Source organism: Rhinoraja longicauda, chromosome 29 (genome assembly GCF_053455715.1).
Source record: "Rhinoraja longicauda isolate Sanriku21f chromosome 29, sRhiLon1.1, whole genome shotgun sequence".
NCBI lineage: Eukaryota > Metazoa > Chordata > Chondrichthyes > Rajiformes > Arhynchobatidae > Rhinoraja > Rhinoraja longicauda.
In genome coordinates this window covers 21607782-21625368 of record NC_135981.1, presented here as the reverse complement: position 1 = coordinate 21625368, position 17587 = coordinate 21607782, and the positions used below count along the sequence as shown (strand labels likewise).

Sequence of the window (17587 nt, the reverse complement as noted above, 5' to 3'; positions counted from 1 at the left end):
GCAGTGGGATTTGGATTTGCATTATCAGGATTATTAATACATTAAAGACAAAATAAATAGCAGGAAGAGGTTGTTTAACCCCTTATGCTGCTCTTCCATTGAGTGAGATTATGGCTGATTTTGTGCTTCAGCATCACTAAAGCACTAATCCCATATCTTTTGATTCCCTCAATATTTAACTCTCAGTCAGTCTTGAATATAATAAGCGATGGGACTTCCATTGCCATCTCAGTTAGAAAATTCCAAAGATTCATATACTCTGCAAGTCATCTCATCCCGCCATTGAATGGTTGAAATTTATTTTGACACCATGGCCCTAGTGTAGACATCCCAGTCAAGGGAAACAACAGTCATGCATTTACCCTGTCAAGATTTCTTCACATGAAGGGTCATTTTAGTTAGAGATATAGGCCTTCGGCACACCAAGTCCGCGCCGACCTGCGATCCCCGTACACTAGCATTATCCTAGACAATAGGATTTACAATCTTTACCGAAGCTAATTACTCTACAAACCTGTACGTCTTTGAAGTATGGGATTAAACCAAAGATCTTGGGGTAAACGTACAAACTCCGCACAGACAGCTCTAGTCAAGATCAATCCCGGGTCTCTGGCGCTGTCAGGCAGCAACTCTACCTGTGCGCCACCGTGCCGTTCCAATTTTATTTGAACCTCTGTACCATTCTCTATAAATGTTGCATGACCTGCTGAATACCATCAATATTTCCTGCTTTTATTTTTGAGATTTTTAAATATCTTTGCCAAATCTTTTTGCTTGCTGTGCCCAAGTGAACAACTTCATTTTTTTTTCAGTTAATCCATCTAATTAATCTCTAATCCCGACAATTATAGTACCTCATCAACCATCCTTCCTTAGATGCGAAGCTGTACTTACAACAAAGTTGCATTGTAATGTAGTCAGCAAAGCTTCCTGGTGTTTGCATTATGTGACTGCTGTAATAAACTGGTTTTAATCATAGTTTCTTTGTTGGTTCTGTTCAGTAAGATACATTTAATATTATACTAGATTTGAAAATTGGTACATTTTCTTTATTCGTAAATAATCTGGTTTGGGAATTTGCAATTTTCTCTAATTAAAAGGAATGGAATGGCTGATTGTGGCGAAGCCAATATCTTGGGCAAATTTATAGACTTGTCATTTATAGACTTGTGATACCTTCGATTTGTACCTGCATCTGCAGTTATTTTCCTACACAGACTTGTCATTGCTGTAACTTTGGGTGAAAAAATATGAGAAGCTTCATGGAACAGTGTTAAATTGGCTGGGAACAGAGTTTGAAAGATATGAAGTGTAGGAAAATAACTGCAGATGCTGGTACAAATCGAAGGTATCACAAAATGCTGGAGTAACTCAGCAGATCAGGCAGCATCTAGGAGAGAGGGAATGGGTGACGTTTCGGGTCGAGACCCTTCTTCAGACTGATGTCAGGGAGGCAGGACAAAGAAAGGATATAGATGGAGGCAGGAAGATAGTGGGAGAACGGGGGAGGGGGTGGGGGGGAAGAGAGGGACAGAGTTGGAGAAGTTGGAGAAGTTAATGTTCATACCACTGGGCTGCAAGCTGCCCAAGCGAAATATGAGGTGCTGTTCCTCCAATTTCCGGTGGGCCTCACTATGGCACTGGAGGAGGCCCATGACAAAAAGGTCAGAGTGGGAGGGGGAGTTGAAGTGCTCAGCCACCGGGAGATCAGGTTTGTTAAGGCGGACTGAGCGAAGGTATTGAGCGAAACGATCGCCGAGCCTGCGTTTGGTCTCGCCGATGTAGAGAAGTTGATATCTAGAGCAGTAGATACAATAGACGAGGTTGGAGGAGGTGCCGGTGAACCTCTGCCTCACCTGGAAAGTCTGTTTGGGTCCTTGGATGGAGTTGAGGGGGGAGGTAAAGGGACAGGTGTTGCATCTCCTGCGGTTGCTGGGGAAAGTGCCCAGGGAGGGGGTGGTTTGGGTAGGGAGGGACGAGTGGACCAGGGAGTTACGGAGGGTCTCTGCGGAACGTAGAAAACAGAGGAGATGGGAAGATGTGGCCTGTAGTGGGGTCCCGTTGTAGGTGACGGAAATGTTGGAGGATGATTTGTTGGATACGCTGGCTGATGGGGTGGAAGGTGAGGACAAGGGGGATTCTGTCCTTGTTACGAGTGGGGGGAGGGGGAGCAAGAGCGGAGCTGCGGGATATAGAGGAGGCCCTAGTGAGAGCCTCATCTATAATGGGAGAGGGGAAGCCCTGTTTCCTGAAGAATGAGTTATTAAAGATGTGATAGCAGAGCGAATGCAGCGCCGGAGACACAGGTTCGATCCTGACTACGGGTGCTGCACTGTAAGGAGTTTGTACGTTCTCCCCGTGACCTGCGTGGGTTTTCTCCGAGATCTTCGGTTTCCTCCCACACTCCAAAGACGTACAGGTATGTAGGTTAATTGGCTGGGTAAATGTAAAAATTGTCCCTAGTGGGTGTAGGATAGTGTTAATGTACGGGGATCACTGGGCGGCACGGACTTGGAGGGCCGAAAAGGCCTGTTTCCGGCTGTAGATATATGATATGATATGATATCACATTTGGAAAGTGGTGAAATCATCGGACAAAGTCAGCATGGATTTACCAAAGGCAAATCATGTCTGACGAATCTTATAGAATTTTTCGAGGATGTAACTAGTAGAGTGGATAAGGGAGAACCAGTCGATGTGTTATATCTGGACTTTCAGAAGGCCTTCGACAAGGTCCCACATAGGAGATTGGTGTACAAACTTAAAGCACACGGTATTGAGGGTTCAGTTTTGAGGTGGATAGAAAATTGGTTGGCGGACAGGAAGCAAAGAGTAGGAATAAACGGGTCCTTTTCGGAATGGCAGGCAGTGACTAGTGGGGTACCGCAAGGCTCAGTGCTGGGACCCCAGTTATTTACAGTGTATATTAATGATTTGGACGAGGGAATTGAATGCAACATCTCTAAGTTTGCGGATAACACGAAGCTGGGTGGCAGTGTTAGCTGCGAGGAGGATGCTAGGAGGCTGCAGAGTGACTTGGATAGATTAGGCGAGTGGGCAAATGCATGGCAGATGCAATATAATGTGGATAAATGTGAGGTTATCCACTTTGGCGGCAAGAACAGGAAAGCAGAGTATTACCTGAATGGTGACCAATTGGGAGAAGGGGAGATGCAACGTGACCTGGGTGTCATGGTGCACCAGTCATTGAAAGCAAGCGTGCAGGTGCAGCAGGCAGTGAAGAAAGCGAATGGTATGTTGGCATTCATAGCAAGAGGATTTGAGTTTAGGAGCAGGGAGGTTCTGCTGCAGTTGTACAGGGCCTTGGTGAGACCGCACCTGGAGTATTGTGTGCAGTTTTGGTCTCCTAATCTGAGGAAAGATGTTCTTGCCTTAGAGGGAGTACAGTGAAGGTTCACTAGATTGATCCCTGGGATGGCGGGACTTTCATATGAAGAAAGACTGGATAGAGCTTGTACTCGCTGGAATTTAGAAGACTGAGGGGGGATCTTATAGAAACATATAAAATTCTTAAGGGGTTGGAGAGGCTAGATGCAGGAAGAATGTTGGGGGAGTCCAGAACCAGGGGTCACAGCTTAAGGATAAGGGAAGTCTTTTAGGACCGAGATGAGAAAACATTTCTTCACACAGAGAGTGGTGAGTCTGTGGAATTCTCTGCCACAGAAGGTAGTTGAGGCCAGTTCATTGGCTATATTTAAGAGGGAGTTAGATGTGGCCCTTTTTGCTAAAGGGATCAGGGGGTATGGAGAGAAGGCAGGTACAGGCTACTGAGCTGGATGATCAGCCATGATCATATTGAATGGCGGTGCAGGCTCGAAGGGCCGAATGGCCTACTCCTGCACCTATTTTCTATGTTTCTATGTTTCTATCTCTGATTCAACGTAACGTTTGAAGATTTATGCTCAAAGTCCTGCAGATCTGTATCCTTGCGACACCTCTCTAGCATTGTATCTGTTGGTATGGATTTTCTCGCACTCTTTCTATCAAGCAATATCAACGCAGTTTTCTGCATTTAAACTTTATTTGTACATGTCCACTAGTCGAAAGGTTGTCAAAAAAGCATTTGGCACATTATCCTTCATCAGTCAGAGTATTGAGTATAGAAGATGGGAGGTCATGTTGCAGTTGTAGAAGACATTGGTGAGGCTGCATTTAGAGTCTTGTGTTCAGTTCTGGGCACCATGTTATAGAAAAAATGTTGTCAAGCTGGAAAGGGTACAGAAAAGATTTACAAGGTTGTTGCCAGGGCTTTAGGGAGAGGTTGAGTAGGCTGGGACTCAATTCCTTGGAGCGCAATAGGACGCACCTATACTGGAACAACTGCCTTCATTCCACACAATATATTGAAATCACCAAAACTAGTGTCATTGGCAACTCGGATGCAAATAAAACATAAGGCAGCTATTCTTTAATTATGTCAATATCTATCAAATAGCTGCCTCATGCTTAATTTTGTGGATATGAACAGTGAAATGATTCAACGTAACCTTATATAGGGCAAATATGCAGAATGATTATACAGGAGCTATTATTTTTCAGAGTAGCTCATTGACTAATATAGCTGCCTTTTGCATAAAATGACAAATGTAATACAATTATGATTGGCTCGTGAACCCCCTAGACAATAATTGATTTCAACCAAATTTTGTATGAGTGGTCCATTTAGGAAGTGGAACAAACTGAGGGTAGGTTGAAGTTTAATGCAAACATGTTTTAAAATCATGAGGCCCCAGAGGCACCCTGACAATCGAACACACTAGTTCTATGATATCCTATTTTCTCATCCATTCCCTACACATTTGTGGCAAATTACAAAGGTCAATTAACCCGTCTCGGGATGTGGGGCGAAAAAGACTGCAAAAAGTTGTGAACACTGCCCAGTCCATCACGGCTCTGACCTCCCCACCATCGAAGGGATTTATCGGAGTCGCTGCCTCAAAAAGGCAGCCAGCATCATTAGAGACCCACACCATCCTGGCCACACACTCATTTCACCCCTGCCATCGGGAAGAGGGTGCAGGAAACCTGAAAACTGTAACGTCTAGGAACAGCTTCTTCCCTACAGCCATCAGGCTATTAAACACTACAACTTCAAATAAGCTCTGAACTACAATAGATTATTATTATTATTATTGCACTACAATTGTTTGTTTTTTTGTTTTATATGTATATATGTGTGTGTGTACATACATATATATGTATATATGTGTGTGTGTATATATACACACTGAACTTTTTTTTCGCGTTTATTATATTGTTTACAGTGTACTATGTTTAAATATTCTGTTGTGCAGCAGCAAGTAAGAATTTCATTGTTCTATCTGGGACATATGACAATGAAACACTCTTGACCCACGAGGTCACACGGAGAATGTGCAAACTTCACACAGACAGCACCTGAGGTCAGGATGGAACCTGGATCTCTGGCTCTGTAAGACAGCAGCTCTACCAGTTGCGCCACTGTGCCGCCTACCAGCTACCCTTGCTGAGGGTCTTTGCTAGCCCACTATATCTCACCAGTAAGCTGCATTTACTTCATGTGCCTGTCTGTTTCTAGAAATTCTTGTTCAGTTACATTACAGGCAGCCGGGACCACAATTATTCTTGTGCTGAACTTGATGACCAGATACAACACAATTAGCTGATAGAGATAGTGTTTTTTACCATGTGTGAAAATAGTTATGGAAATACACTTTCAAAAGAATAGGCATGGGCTTTCATCAACTTTATTGGCCTGTCAAAAGAAAGGTACATAAATGTCATGTAGTTGGATGAGAGATTGCTACATGGGAATAATTTCATCACAGTGCAGTGTTCAATCATTAAATTGATGGCTTTCGTATATGATGTTTTTGTTAAGAGATTGAAGATAGAGGAATATGCTTTGAAGATCTACAAGTAAACAAAACCTGGTGCATTATATATGTTTGATTTCATTTTCATTTCAGGAGAAGAACTCATTCCTCAACTATAATGTGTCATGCATTTTGACAATGCCACAGTATATGAGACAAGGATTTGGAAAAATGCTTATTGACTTCAGTACGTATTGAAGTATAATGATAGTAACTATTTGGACTGTTAACTGAATACTGTTCTGATGCTGGTTTAATGCAAATACTGAATATAAATTGACATTGTATCTTGATTTTGTGACAGCAAAGAGGACAGCCACCTCAGGAGGAGGGTGTTTTATTACCTTTAAAGGAATAAATTAGGTGCAGGCTCAGTTCATTTCAACTATTTTTTCCCTCTGTTTATGTACCAATATACCAAAGTTTTATTGCAGTATTTTATGTGGGATCTTCCTATGCAAATTGCTTACGGAAATTTCTTCAAAAGCCGTTCAGTGAGTTTAATGTGTTTTGGAATGTATTGGTATCAAGAAAAGCACTTTGTAAACACAAGCCTTTTCTTTATACTAATATTGCCATCCTAACAAATTGTGCAAATGCTGGATTGATACATTATTGTCACATATACTTGGAACAGTGAGATCCCTTGTTTGCAGAGAATACAAGTATGCAGGAGTCGCCTTGTAAAGGGTGCCGACAAAAATCACAGCAGTTGCCAATTTTTAATCTGAATTCAGCATAACGAATACTTAATTATTTTTAGATTTTTCTATTAATAGTGAAGTGTCAAACCTCCCTCGAGATGATGTAACATTACTTATTTTGTAGTTTTCAAATAACCTGTTAGGGAAATTAATCCCCCATGCTACAATAAACTTGTTTTCAATCATATTATCTCTGTAAATTTTGTTCAGTGGGATGTATTTAATAGAGTGGATATGAAAATTGGTGCATTTCCTATATTCATAAATGATCTGGTATTAGAATTTTCATTTCTCTCTTTCATTCAAAATGAAAGAGAAAGTTGATTGTGATAAACAGCTAATTCCAGAATGTCTTAGACAAAATTTGTATGTTGGGGTGGAAAAATTGTTAAATTGACTAGAAATAGTGTTTGAAAGAAGGGAGTAATAGTTGACTCAACCCCATGTCCAACAAAAATATATTGATTCCAGGTTAGATGGATTTTTTTTCACTGTTGGCATTTGAGTGTCTTGCACAAGTTATTAGCTAAAGTTTCGTAGATATATAAAAGGCTAGGTTTTTTTGGTCCTGATTGCCCTTTTAATCTGTTGTGAAATTTCAGCATTATCTTTGATTTTCTGAATTAAATATCGGGACCGTTCTCTTGCTTCTTTCAAGGATGATTTTGTCAGTTGTAACTCTGAAATAAATCCAGATTGTTTAATGTTTCACCTCTTGGGTGAAGCTGTCATTTAATTTCTCGGATTGGCAAATGCTTTATCCACATGTATAATATATATTTTTTTTTTTTTTCACCATAGCATAAGGATGCATCGAGTTTTTGATGCGTATTGATCATTTAAATGTGGGATGGCAGATAATTATTCGCCTTGCATGTGAATTTGCAAAATGAGTTCATCCTTGTAATGCAGATTTATTTTCCTTAAAAGGCTATTTGTTATCGAAGGTAGAAGAGAAGGTGGGATCCCCGGAACGGCCACTGTCAGACCTGGGGCTCATCAGCTATCGCAGCTATTGGAAGGAAGTGTTACTACGCTATTTGCACAACTTCCAGGGCAAAGAAATTTCAATCAAAGGTGAAAATTATCTTTGGACTCTCGCATAATGTGCCAGTTTTAAGACAGGACCTTATGTTTTGTTGTTTTACATGCAACATAGAACCATGCGACACAGAAATCGGCCCTTCTGTCTACAATGTTTGTGCCGAACATGATGTCAAGTTAAACTAATCTCATCTGTACATGATCCTATTCCCTTCACTTCCACTGCCGAACCAAAAGCCTCTCATGTGCCACTATCCTATCTGCCGTCATCTCCATTAAACTTTCCCCTCCTACCTTATAGTTATGTCCTCTAGTGCTGGTGCCTTTTAAACTTTTAATTATTTTCCTATTTCCGATTATGGTTTGCTATTTGAAAAATAGACCAGGTTATATTTGAATATTTAGTTTTAGTTTAGTTTAGAGATACAGCGTGAACAGCGGGCCTCCGCCACTCCGTCTGCTCCCACCAGCGACCCCTGTATACTGACCCTATCCTGCACACACTAGGGATAATTTACAACTTTCACCGAAGCCAATTAACCTACTAACCTGTACATCTTTGGAGTGTGGGAGGAATCTGAAGCACCCGGAGAAAACCCACGCAGGCCACAGAGAGAATGTACAAATTCCGTATCAACAGCACCCGTAGTCAGGAACGAACCCGGGTCTCTGGCACAATAAGGCAGCAATTCTACCGCTGCACCACCATGCCACCCTACTATTAAGTATGCGTAATACACAATGCTGGTTGTGTTGTCATCGTTTTTCCTGTTGAAGCCAACAAAATTACATGATTGTCGAGGCATCTGCTGTTGCAATTGCCTCACCCTCTCTGCACCATCTCGATCCAAACTTAGGCTACCAACACTGCAGATAATAGTAGTTCCCCATTTGAATTCAGCTAACTTAAATTACATTGATGATTAAATATGATTCACTGATACCTTTAGATGAGATGAGCAGCTTAGCAACTTGCAAAAACTTAGTAACTTTCAGGCTCTGGAGTGGTTTGAGTGGAGGTTTACAAGAATGATCCCAGGAATGAGTGGGTTAACATATGATGAGCGTTTGACGGCACTGGGCCTGTACTCGCTGGGGTTTAGAAGGGTGGGGGGGGGAACCTCATTGAAACTTACCGAATAGTGAAAGGCTTGGAAGGAGTGGATGTGGAGAGGATGTTTTCACTAGTGGGAGAGTCTAGGGCTAAAGGTCATAGCCTCAAAATTAAAGGACGTTCCTTTAGGAAGGAGATGAGGAGGGAATTTCTTTAGTCAGAGGGTGGTGAATCTGTGGAATTCTTTGCTACAGAAGACTGTGGAGGCCGTCAATGGATATTTTTATGGCAGAGATATATAGATTCTTGATTAGTACGGGTGTCGGGTTATGGGGAGAAGGCAGGAGAATAGGGTTAAGAGGGAGAGATAGATTAGCCATGTTTGAATGGCGGAGTAGACTTGATGGGCTGAATGGCCCTAATTCTGCTCCTATCACTTATGACCTTATGAACTGGAGGAGTGACCCTACTGGGTGGGCCCTGTATGGGGAATTGTGGCTGGCCAGATGACTGGGTTTTCTGTGGGAGAGCATTTTGGAAACTTTACAACCCAAGATTTAAGAGAGTTATGAATAAGGATAGGCCTGGACCTTGAGGGTTATGGGGAGAAGGCAGGAGAATAGGGTTAAGAGGGAGAGATAGATTAGCCATGTTTGAATGGCGGAGTAGACTTGTTGGGCTGAATGGCCTAATTCTGCTCCTATAGTTTTCTCAAGATTATTTGAATGTTAAGATTGATGTCTGATTTTATGGGTATCAAACAATTTTTACAATTGTTTGTTTGTGTTGGTCCAAATTTGTTAATAGATCTGCAAAATAGTCTGTATAATTGAGGGCACTTATTTATATTCAGATGGAAACCTTAAAATAAAACAGAAAATATTCAAAATTCAAAACAAGATGGGCATAATCTGTTAAGAAAGAAATTATTTCTGGATCTGAAGTGTTTACTCTTTTACTCCATAGATGTTGCTTGATCTGCGCATTTCTAGCATTTTCTGTTTTTGTTCAGATTCCAACATTGGGGCGGCACGATGGCACAGCGGTAGTGTTGCTGTCTTACAGTGCCAGAGACCCAGATTCGATCCTGTTTATGGGTGCTGTCTTTTTAGTTTTTAGTTTCTCCCCGTGACCTGCAAGGGTTTTTTCTGGGATCTCCAGTTTCCTCCCACACTCCAGGCGTACAGCTTTGGTAGGTTAATTGGCTTGGTATAATTATAAATTATCCCTAGTAGGATACTGCTAGCGTACGGTGATCGCTTGTTGGTATGGACTCGGTGGTTCAAAGGTCCTGTTTCTGCACTGTATCTCTAAATATAGCTCGGATAAATATATTGCTTTTGTCTTAATGAATAGAACTTTACGTAACATAGTACTCCATTCTTGGCAAAATGAACACAAACTTACTAATACTTTTTAAAGATTTAATCTCATGTAAATGATCATGCATTCAAGGCACATTTCCCATGGAAAATTAAACCACTGGTAATTAAAAATTTAGTCAAGGCCAAATGTGTTTTCATTGCCAAGCACAATAAAACATCTGGAAGGGCTGCTGGCAGATGTTATTAGAGTCACGTTTTCTTTCAGGAGGCTACATTGAATTTGTAGGCAATCTGTACTTTCTCTTTGTGATGTAAATGCTCTATACATGGGCATTTGTCACCACTTTTATAATGCATTGATGGTTTCCTCAAATTACCCAACAATCTTTCTCTCCAGAAATAAGTCAAGAAACTGCTGTTAATCCTGTGGACATTGTCAGCACCCTTCAGGCATTACAGATGCTGAAATACTGGAAAGGAAAACACCTGGTTTTAAAGCGACAGGTAATTTAAAAATCCTATTAATAGAACAAATTGATTAGGATTTCCTCAGTCTTTTCATATCAAGTGCAATGCTGAAATATGGCATTCTTCACCAATATTTTTGAAAAACATAGCACCAAGTAAATTAATTATTGAACATAACAAAACATAGAAACATAGGTGCAGGAGGTGGCCATTTGGCCCTTCGAGCCAGCACCGCCATTCATTGTGATCATGGCTGATCATCTACAATCAGTAACCTGTGCCTGCCTTCTCCCCATATTTGTTGATTCCACTTGCACGTTAGGTTTAACATTTGGTGATGTACATCAGCTCATGTCCCCTTCTCCCGTGTGTAGAATCTGATGACAAATTGCTGAAATATTTCTGATTAACAGTTAATGTGAAAGTACTCATTGAAAAGGATTGAACGTATTAAATTTGTGCCTTTCACAGTTGTCCTGAAGTCCTTCAGAGCCAATAAGTTATATTTGAACTCTCAACACGGTTCATTTGTAAGCAAATATAGTAGTCAATTCCCTGTAAAGAACAATAAGATAAAGGTTTTCTATAGTTTTTGAATTATACTTATTGGCCAAAATTCCTTTACATTCCTTCAATTAGTGTTGGGTTTTAAGATTTGCTTTATCTGTTAAATGGAATGCAAGGCTTGAAATCTTGTCTGAAAGAGATTACTTCAGGCAATGCATTGCTTCTCAGAAATGCATTGACTTAACTGACCAGGTTATAGAAAGGTGGTTGAACACTAAATCTGATCCAGAAACCAGCCCAAAGTTCGATGAAAAACAATTGTCTACAAATAGGTAAATAGTTAAGGCTTGCTGTGGCATGCCCATGTCAGCTTTGGTCATGTGCCCACCACTACAACTTTCAGCAATGTCTGAGGCTTGAGAAAGGTGCCAGGACATTGAGTGGTTGCAGTGACATCGGGACATTAGGGCATTCAGTGCCAAAATTGGGGATGCCGATGTGGGAGGAATTGCTTTCCAGCATTCCCAATTAGCAAACAGCATTGAAATCTAATTGAATCAGGAATCCCTAATAATGGTGGTTCCTCAAACAAACTTTAGGCACAGTGGTGCATAGTGAGCCGTGCAGGAAATGATAAAATCACGTGAATTGTTCCAGTAATGCCTTGTTGAATTTCCAGAGTGATGTGAAGCCACAGGGAAGAGCGATTTTACATATAATTCTGCAGAATCAATTTTTAGTCATGTAATATTTAAAAAAAATGCATTATGCCATTGAATTTCGAGCTCTCAATTTTTGATTATATCTGATATTTCCCTTTAAAATACCCATCAAATAATTGGGTCACACATTATTTCCCATGTTGGGCAATTTGTTTCTTGAAATGAAATATAACAAACATTTCACATCAAGCTGTAAATGTAACCAGACAGTTCAAAACGCGAGAGACCATTCTACAATCTTGACATCACTCTTATGATAATGTTATTCCTGCATTATTCCTATTGAAGCTGATTGAGAGAACTTTGATTTAACATATGGGGAAGTGAATGGCAGTGGTATTTATGCTGCAGTGCTGGATTGAAACCCTGATGAGGTAGATTTCTTATCACTTTTACTCTTCCTCCACTCCTGAACTACTCAAATCCTCGATCTCCAGTTCCTTGGTCTCCATCTGTCCCTTCTCCCTATTGCTTGCCTTACCCTCTGCTGGCTTTCCCTTCTTCAGAAGCAACAAAGCCCTGAATTTTGTCCCAGGTAGCACAATTCTAAATTGGAAAAGGGCAATACCTAGTCACTTCTGCCTGTTTGGATTCTCGAGTCTTGCTAGGAGCAGGTTATTTGGGAGGAAAGGATCATCGGCCAAGTGGGATGTTTTCAAAAGTGTGCTGAAGAAAGCTCAGGATGTGTAGGTCCCTGTTAGAGTGAAGGGCAAAGCAGGCAAACGTAAGGAAGCTTGGCTGACGAGGGAAATTGATACATTAGTCAAAAACAAGAAGGATGCATGGGACAGGTATAGGCAGCTGGAATCAAGTGCATCCCTGGAGAAGTTTCAGGAACTAAGGAGTAAACTAAAAAAGGAAATCAGAAGGGCAAAAAGGGGCCAAGAGATAGCTCTGGCGGGTAGCATTAAGGACAATCCCAAAAGATTTTATGAATACGTAAGGGGGAAAAGGGTAACTACAGAGAGAGTGGGACCTCTCAGGAATCAAAGCGGTCACCTCTGTGTGGAGCCACAGGAGATGGGCACAGGCCAAAATTAGTATTTGTATTTACTGAGGAGAAAGACAGTAGGACGGAGGAAATTGGAGCAGTCACTGGAAGTGGCTTGAGAGCAGTCAGGATTACTGTCAAAGAAGTACTGAAGGTACTATTGTGTATGAAGGTAGACAAATCTCCAGGGCCTGATCAGATATATCCGAGGACATTGCGGGAAATTAGAGAGGAAATTGCGGGAGCTCTGGTTGAAATTTACGAGTCGTCCTTAAATACAGGAGAGGTGCCGGAAGACTGGAGGGTGGCAAATGTTGTGCCTCTTTTCAAGAAGGGCTGCAGGGAAAATGCTGGGAACTATAGGGCGGTGAGCTTAACATTTGTAGTTGGTAACTTATAGGAGCATAGTCTGAGGGATAGGATACACAGGCATTTGGATGCGCAAAGGCTGATTAGGGATAGTCAGCATGGTTTTGTATGTGGGAGGCCGGCTCACAAATCTGATTGGGTTTTTTTGAAGACGTGGCCAAAAGGTTGAAGAGGTCAGAGCTGTAGATGTTGTGTACATGGACCTTAGTAAGGCATTCAACAAGGTTCCGCATGGTAGGCTGCTCTGGAAGGTTAGATCACATGGGATCCAAGGAGAGATAGCTGAATGGATAGCAAATTGGCTCCATGGAAGGAAGCAGAAGGTGATGGTGGAAGGTTGCTTCTCGGACTGGAGGCCTGTGACTAGTGGTGTGCCTCAGGGTTCGGTGCTCGGCACGCTACTGTTTGGCATCTACATCAATGATTTGGATGAGAACATACAGGGCAAGATTGGCAAGTTTGCTGATGATACAAAAATTAGTGGTTTTGCAGATAGTGAAGATGGTTGTGAACGATTGCAGCAGGATCTGGATCGATTGGCCAGGTGGGCAGAGGAATGGTTGATGGAATTTAATACAGAGTAGTGTGAGGTGTTGCATTTTGGGACGTTGAACAAAGACACGACCTACACAGTAAATGGTAGGCCTCTGGGTAGTGTGGTAGAGCAGAGGGATCTAGGAGTACAGGTGCATGGTTCCTTGAAGGTCGGGTTGCAGGTAGATAAGGTGGGCAAAACAGCTTTTGGCACTTTGGCCTTCATCAGTCAGGGTATTGAGTATAGAAGTTGGGAGGTCATGTTGCAGTTGTATAAGTCGTTGGTGAGACCACATTTAGAACATTGTGTTTAGTTCTGGGCACCATGTTATAGGAAAGATATTGTCAAGCTTGAAAGGGTTCAGAAAAGATTTACGAGGATGTTGCAAGGACTAGAGGGTGTGAGCTATAGGGAGAGGTTGAGTAGGCTGGGTCTGTATTCCATGGAGCGCAGGAGGATGAGGGGAGATCTTACAGAGCTACACAAAATCATGAGAGGAATAGATCGGGTAGATGCACAGTCTTTTGCCCAGAGTAGGGGAATCGAGGACCAGAGAACACAGGTTCAAGGTGAAGGGGAAAAGATTTAATAGGAATCCGAGGGATAACTTTTTCACCCATGATTTGGGTGTATGGAACAAGCTGCCAGAGGAGATAGTTGGGGCTGAGACTATCCCATCGTTTAAGAAACAGTTAGACAGGTATTTGGACAGGACCGGTTTGGAGGGATATGGACCGTGCAGGTAAGTGGGACTAGGGTAGCTGGGACATTGTTGGCTGGTGTGGACAAGTTGGGCAGAAGGGCCTGTTTCTCCACTGTATCACTCTATGACTCTATGTCTAAAACATGTTTTGGCACAGTGGCGCAGCAGTAGAGTTGCTGCCTTACAGCGCCAGGGACCCGGGTTTGATCCTGACTAGAGCTGCTGTCTGTACTGAGCTTGTATGTTCTCCCTGTGACTTTCTCCGGGTGCTCCGGTTTCCTCCCACACTCCAAAGACATGCAGGTTTGTAGGTTAATTGGCTTCTTTAGATTGGAAATTGGCCCTAGTATGTAGGATATTCCTAGTGTATGGGGTGATTGGTGATGTGTGTACTCAGTGGGCCGAAGGGCCTGTTTCCACCTTGTGTCTCTAAAGTCGAAACTGCATAAAATAATTTTCTGAATTTTGGATGCCAATAACTTTACAGTAATGCGTCAGCATGATAATAGTAAATAATAATTAATTTTTTGTGTTATCTTAATTTGGCAAATTGCTTGTTATGATTTGATAGCCCTGCAACAGTCTTATATAATAATTGATGCATAAGCTTCCAGTCATCTGCTTTTTCTGTGTCTCTTTAGGATCTAATAGATGAGTGGCTGGACAAAGAAGCAAAGCGAACAAATGGAAACAAAACCATAGACTCCAGCTGTTTGAAGTGGATGCCACCAAAAGGAACTTAGCTGGTCATTGTTTCTATCTCAGCCAAGACATCTCCTTGTAACAGCTAGTGAATGCAAAGCAGAAGATCCATAGCAAATGTTTAGCCTTACATGGTATTCCTTACCCGTGTTTGTCCTGCAGCGGGCATAGTAACGCGTACTACCCCAGCAAGCATAGAATTGTGCTTTTCTCCCATTTGTTGTTTGTGGTAACATTTCCAACAATGCAGCTTGACACATGTTGTTGGGAGAGACAAATGGGCTTGAAATTTATAGTTGTACAATCTGAAATATATTCAAACAATCACAAACTTGTTTTTTGTTTGTTTAAAGGTTGATGCTTTTAAAGTTTTCTCTGAAATGTTCAGCCTTAATCCTGAAGGCATAGAAGAATTTTATACGTCAAAGATGAATAAATAAGAATGTTGCAATCCCCCGTTTGGGTTGTTTGATATGTCATTTCGAGTTTTTTAAATATTTTAAGTAGTAATGTTATTAATTCGCCCTCCGTTTTAAACGCTTGAACTTGCTTTTTAATGAATTTCATGAATGGTACATTTTTTGAGTGATTGCAAAACAGCAGGGGGGGGTAGAGTGCAATGTTCATCTCTTTCACCAGCCTGATGACTTATCTACTGCTTGTTACATCAGCTAGATGTCATCATCTGATATCTTGTAAATGCCATTCAAGTTGTGTATTTTTCATGAGATATTTGGTAAAGTAGTATCTTGTAGTCATGAGATTAAATTGACCTCCTAACCTCCCCCCCAAATGTACCTCGTTAGCACTATTATATTGAAAAGCACAATTTAATAAAGCTTAATTTTGGTTTAAAAAATCTCTAAAGCACCCAAGATAATTCACATACAAAGCCCGTAAGGAAATTATGTTATCAGAATAGTCGTCTAAACATAATTCGTGATGAAAAATTGGTACCTTGACTATTGTTTACAAAATTCTGCAATGTATCAATATATAGCTTTATCCTGACACAGTAAAGACAACAGCATAGATTTAATAAGCACTCCGTCCTTCCCCACAATTCCCTTATAGGGTATGTACTGTAGGCAAATTTAAAATGTTTTAACTAGTTAAAAACAAATCTCAATCCAAATGAGGGAATGCATGTGATGTATGTGAAGCTTTGTATTGGGAAAATATCGTTACAGACAAAACTGGTTTTGCTGGTGAAGGTATTGAATTGTTCATGAGATTTCTATAAAACTGGCCCATTTTACTCTTTTACAGATACAAAGTTTTGAGTGAGGCTGTATTTGGTATTGTAGTACGCACAGTTATCACGTGGTGTCTTAACACACTTTTAAAGTTATATCACTGGCAGCTAAACTTAGCACTAAACAAAAGCTTGGCATCTTTGTAAATGGAGCCTTGTTTGGTCTGAATAGAAGGGTACCTGTTTTGCCCTTTAGAATGGAACCGGGGTACGCAATTAGTCACAGACGTTGCTGTGCCAAAGTTAGAATTGAGGAACATTGCTTAATTACTTGTTGTACCAAATGTGATGTAATGCCTTCTGTACCTGCTTATAAATAAAGCATGTTGTACAGTGTGTTTTCAACATTTGTTAATGATTTTTTTTGATGTTATATTAAAAAGAACCTTGTAAATTCCAACAAATTAATAGTTTGGAAGAGATTGTTGATTTTTGTTAGTTTTCAGTAGATTGATTCAAATATTTACCAGACTGTAATGTTAGAAATAAAACGGCTTGGAAATCTCATAAATGAAATGAACTGATGAGGGGCAAAAAAAGGAATACTAACCTGGGCTAAAGGAGAGAAAAACGTTAGTCTGTCAGTGTGAATTTTTCCAAGGTTTTGACAATGAATGAAGTCATGTGACTTGATACTTAGGAAAGGAAATAGAATAAGAAAGAAGCACAAAGAAAGTCATGGAACAATGTTTGATGAAAGAGCAGATTGAACGTAGCAAAAGCATTAGTTGAAACCCAAAGGAGAAAAGTTCATGTCATAGGAGCAGAATTAGGCCATTCAGCCCATCAAGTCTACTCCACTATTCAATCATGGCTGATCCATCTTTCCCTCTCAACCGCATGCTCTTGCCTTCTCCCCGTAACCTTTGACACCCTTACTAATCAAGAACCTGTCAATTTCTGCTTTAAAAATGCCGAAAGACTTGGCCTCCACAGACCTCAATGTTGGGAGGAATCCCATTGCTGGAATTCATTCATCCCAGCAATGAATTCCACAGATTCACCACCCTCTGGCAAAGAAATTCCTCCTCATCCCCTTTCTAAAGGCACATTCTTTCATTCTGAGGCGGTGCCCTCTAGTCCCAGACTCTACCACTAGTGGAAACTGCCTCTCCACATCCACTTTACCCAGGCCTTTCACTATTCGGTAAGTTTCAGTGAGGTCCCCCGTCGGCCAGCGAGTACAGGCCTAGACCTGTCAAATACTCATCATACATTAACCCAATCATGCCTGGGATCATTCTCATAAACCCCTTCTGGACCCTCTCCAACACCAGTACATCCCTCCTCAGATATCAGGTCCAAAGCTGCTCACAATATTTCAAATGCCGT

The 17587-nt window shown here is 41.2% G+C and overlaps 1 protein-coding gene across 1 annotated transcript in view; it reads left to right on the top strand.

The window, feature by feature from the left end:
* Positions 1-16635, top strand: part of kat7b (K(lysine) acetyltransferase 7b) — a 70994-nt gene extending 54359 nt beyond the window's left edge. Inside the window, exons 13-16 of the mRNA XM_078424506.1 lie at positions 5970-6063; positions 7511-7657; positions 10401-10507; positions 14940-16635. Coding sequence (XP_078280632.1) covers positions 5970-6063; positions 7511-7657; positions 10401-10507; positions 14940-15041 — 450 coding nt within the window. The 3' untranslated portion in view covers positions 15042-16635. The remainder of the gene's footprint in view (positions 1-5969; positions 6064-7510; positions 7658-10400; positions 10508-14939) is intronic.
* The last annotated feature ends 952 nt before the right edge of the window (positions 16636-17587 follow it).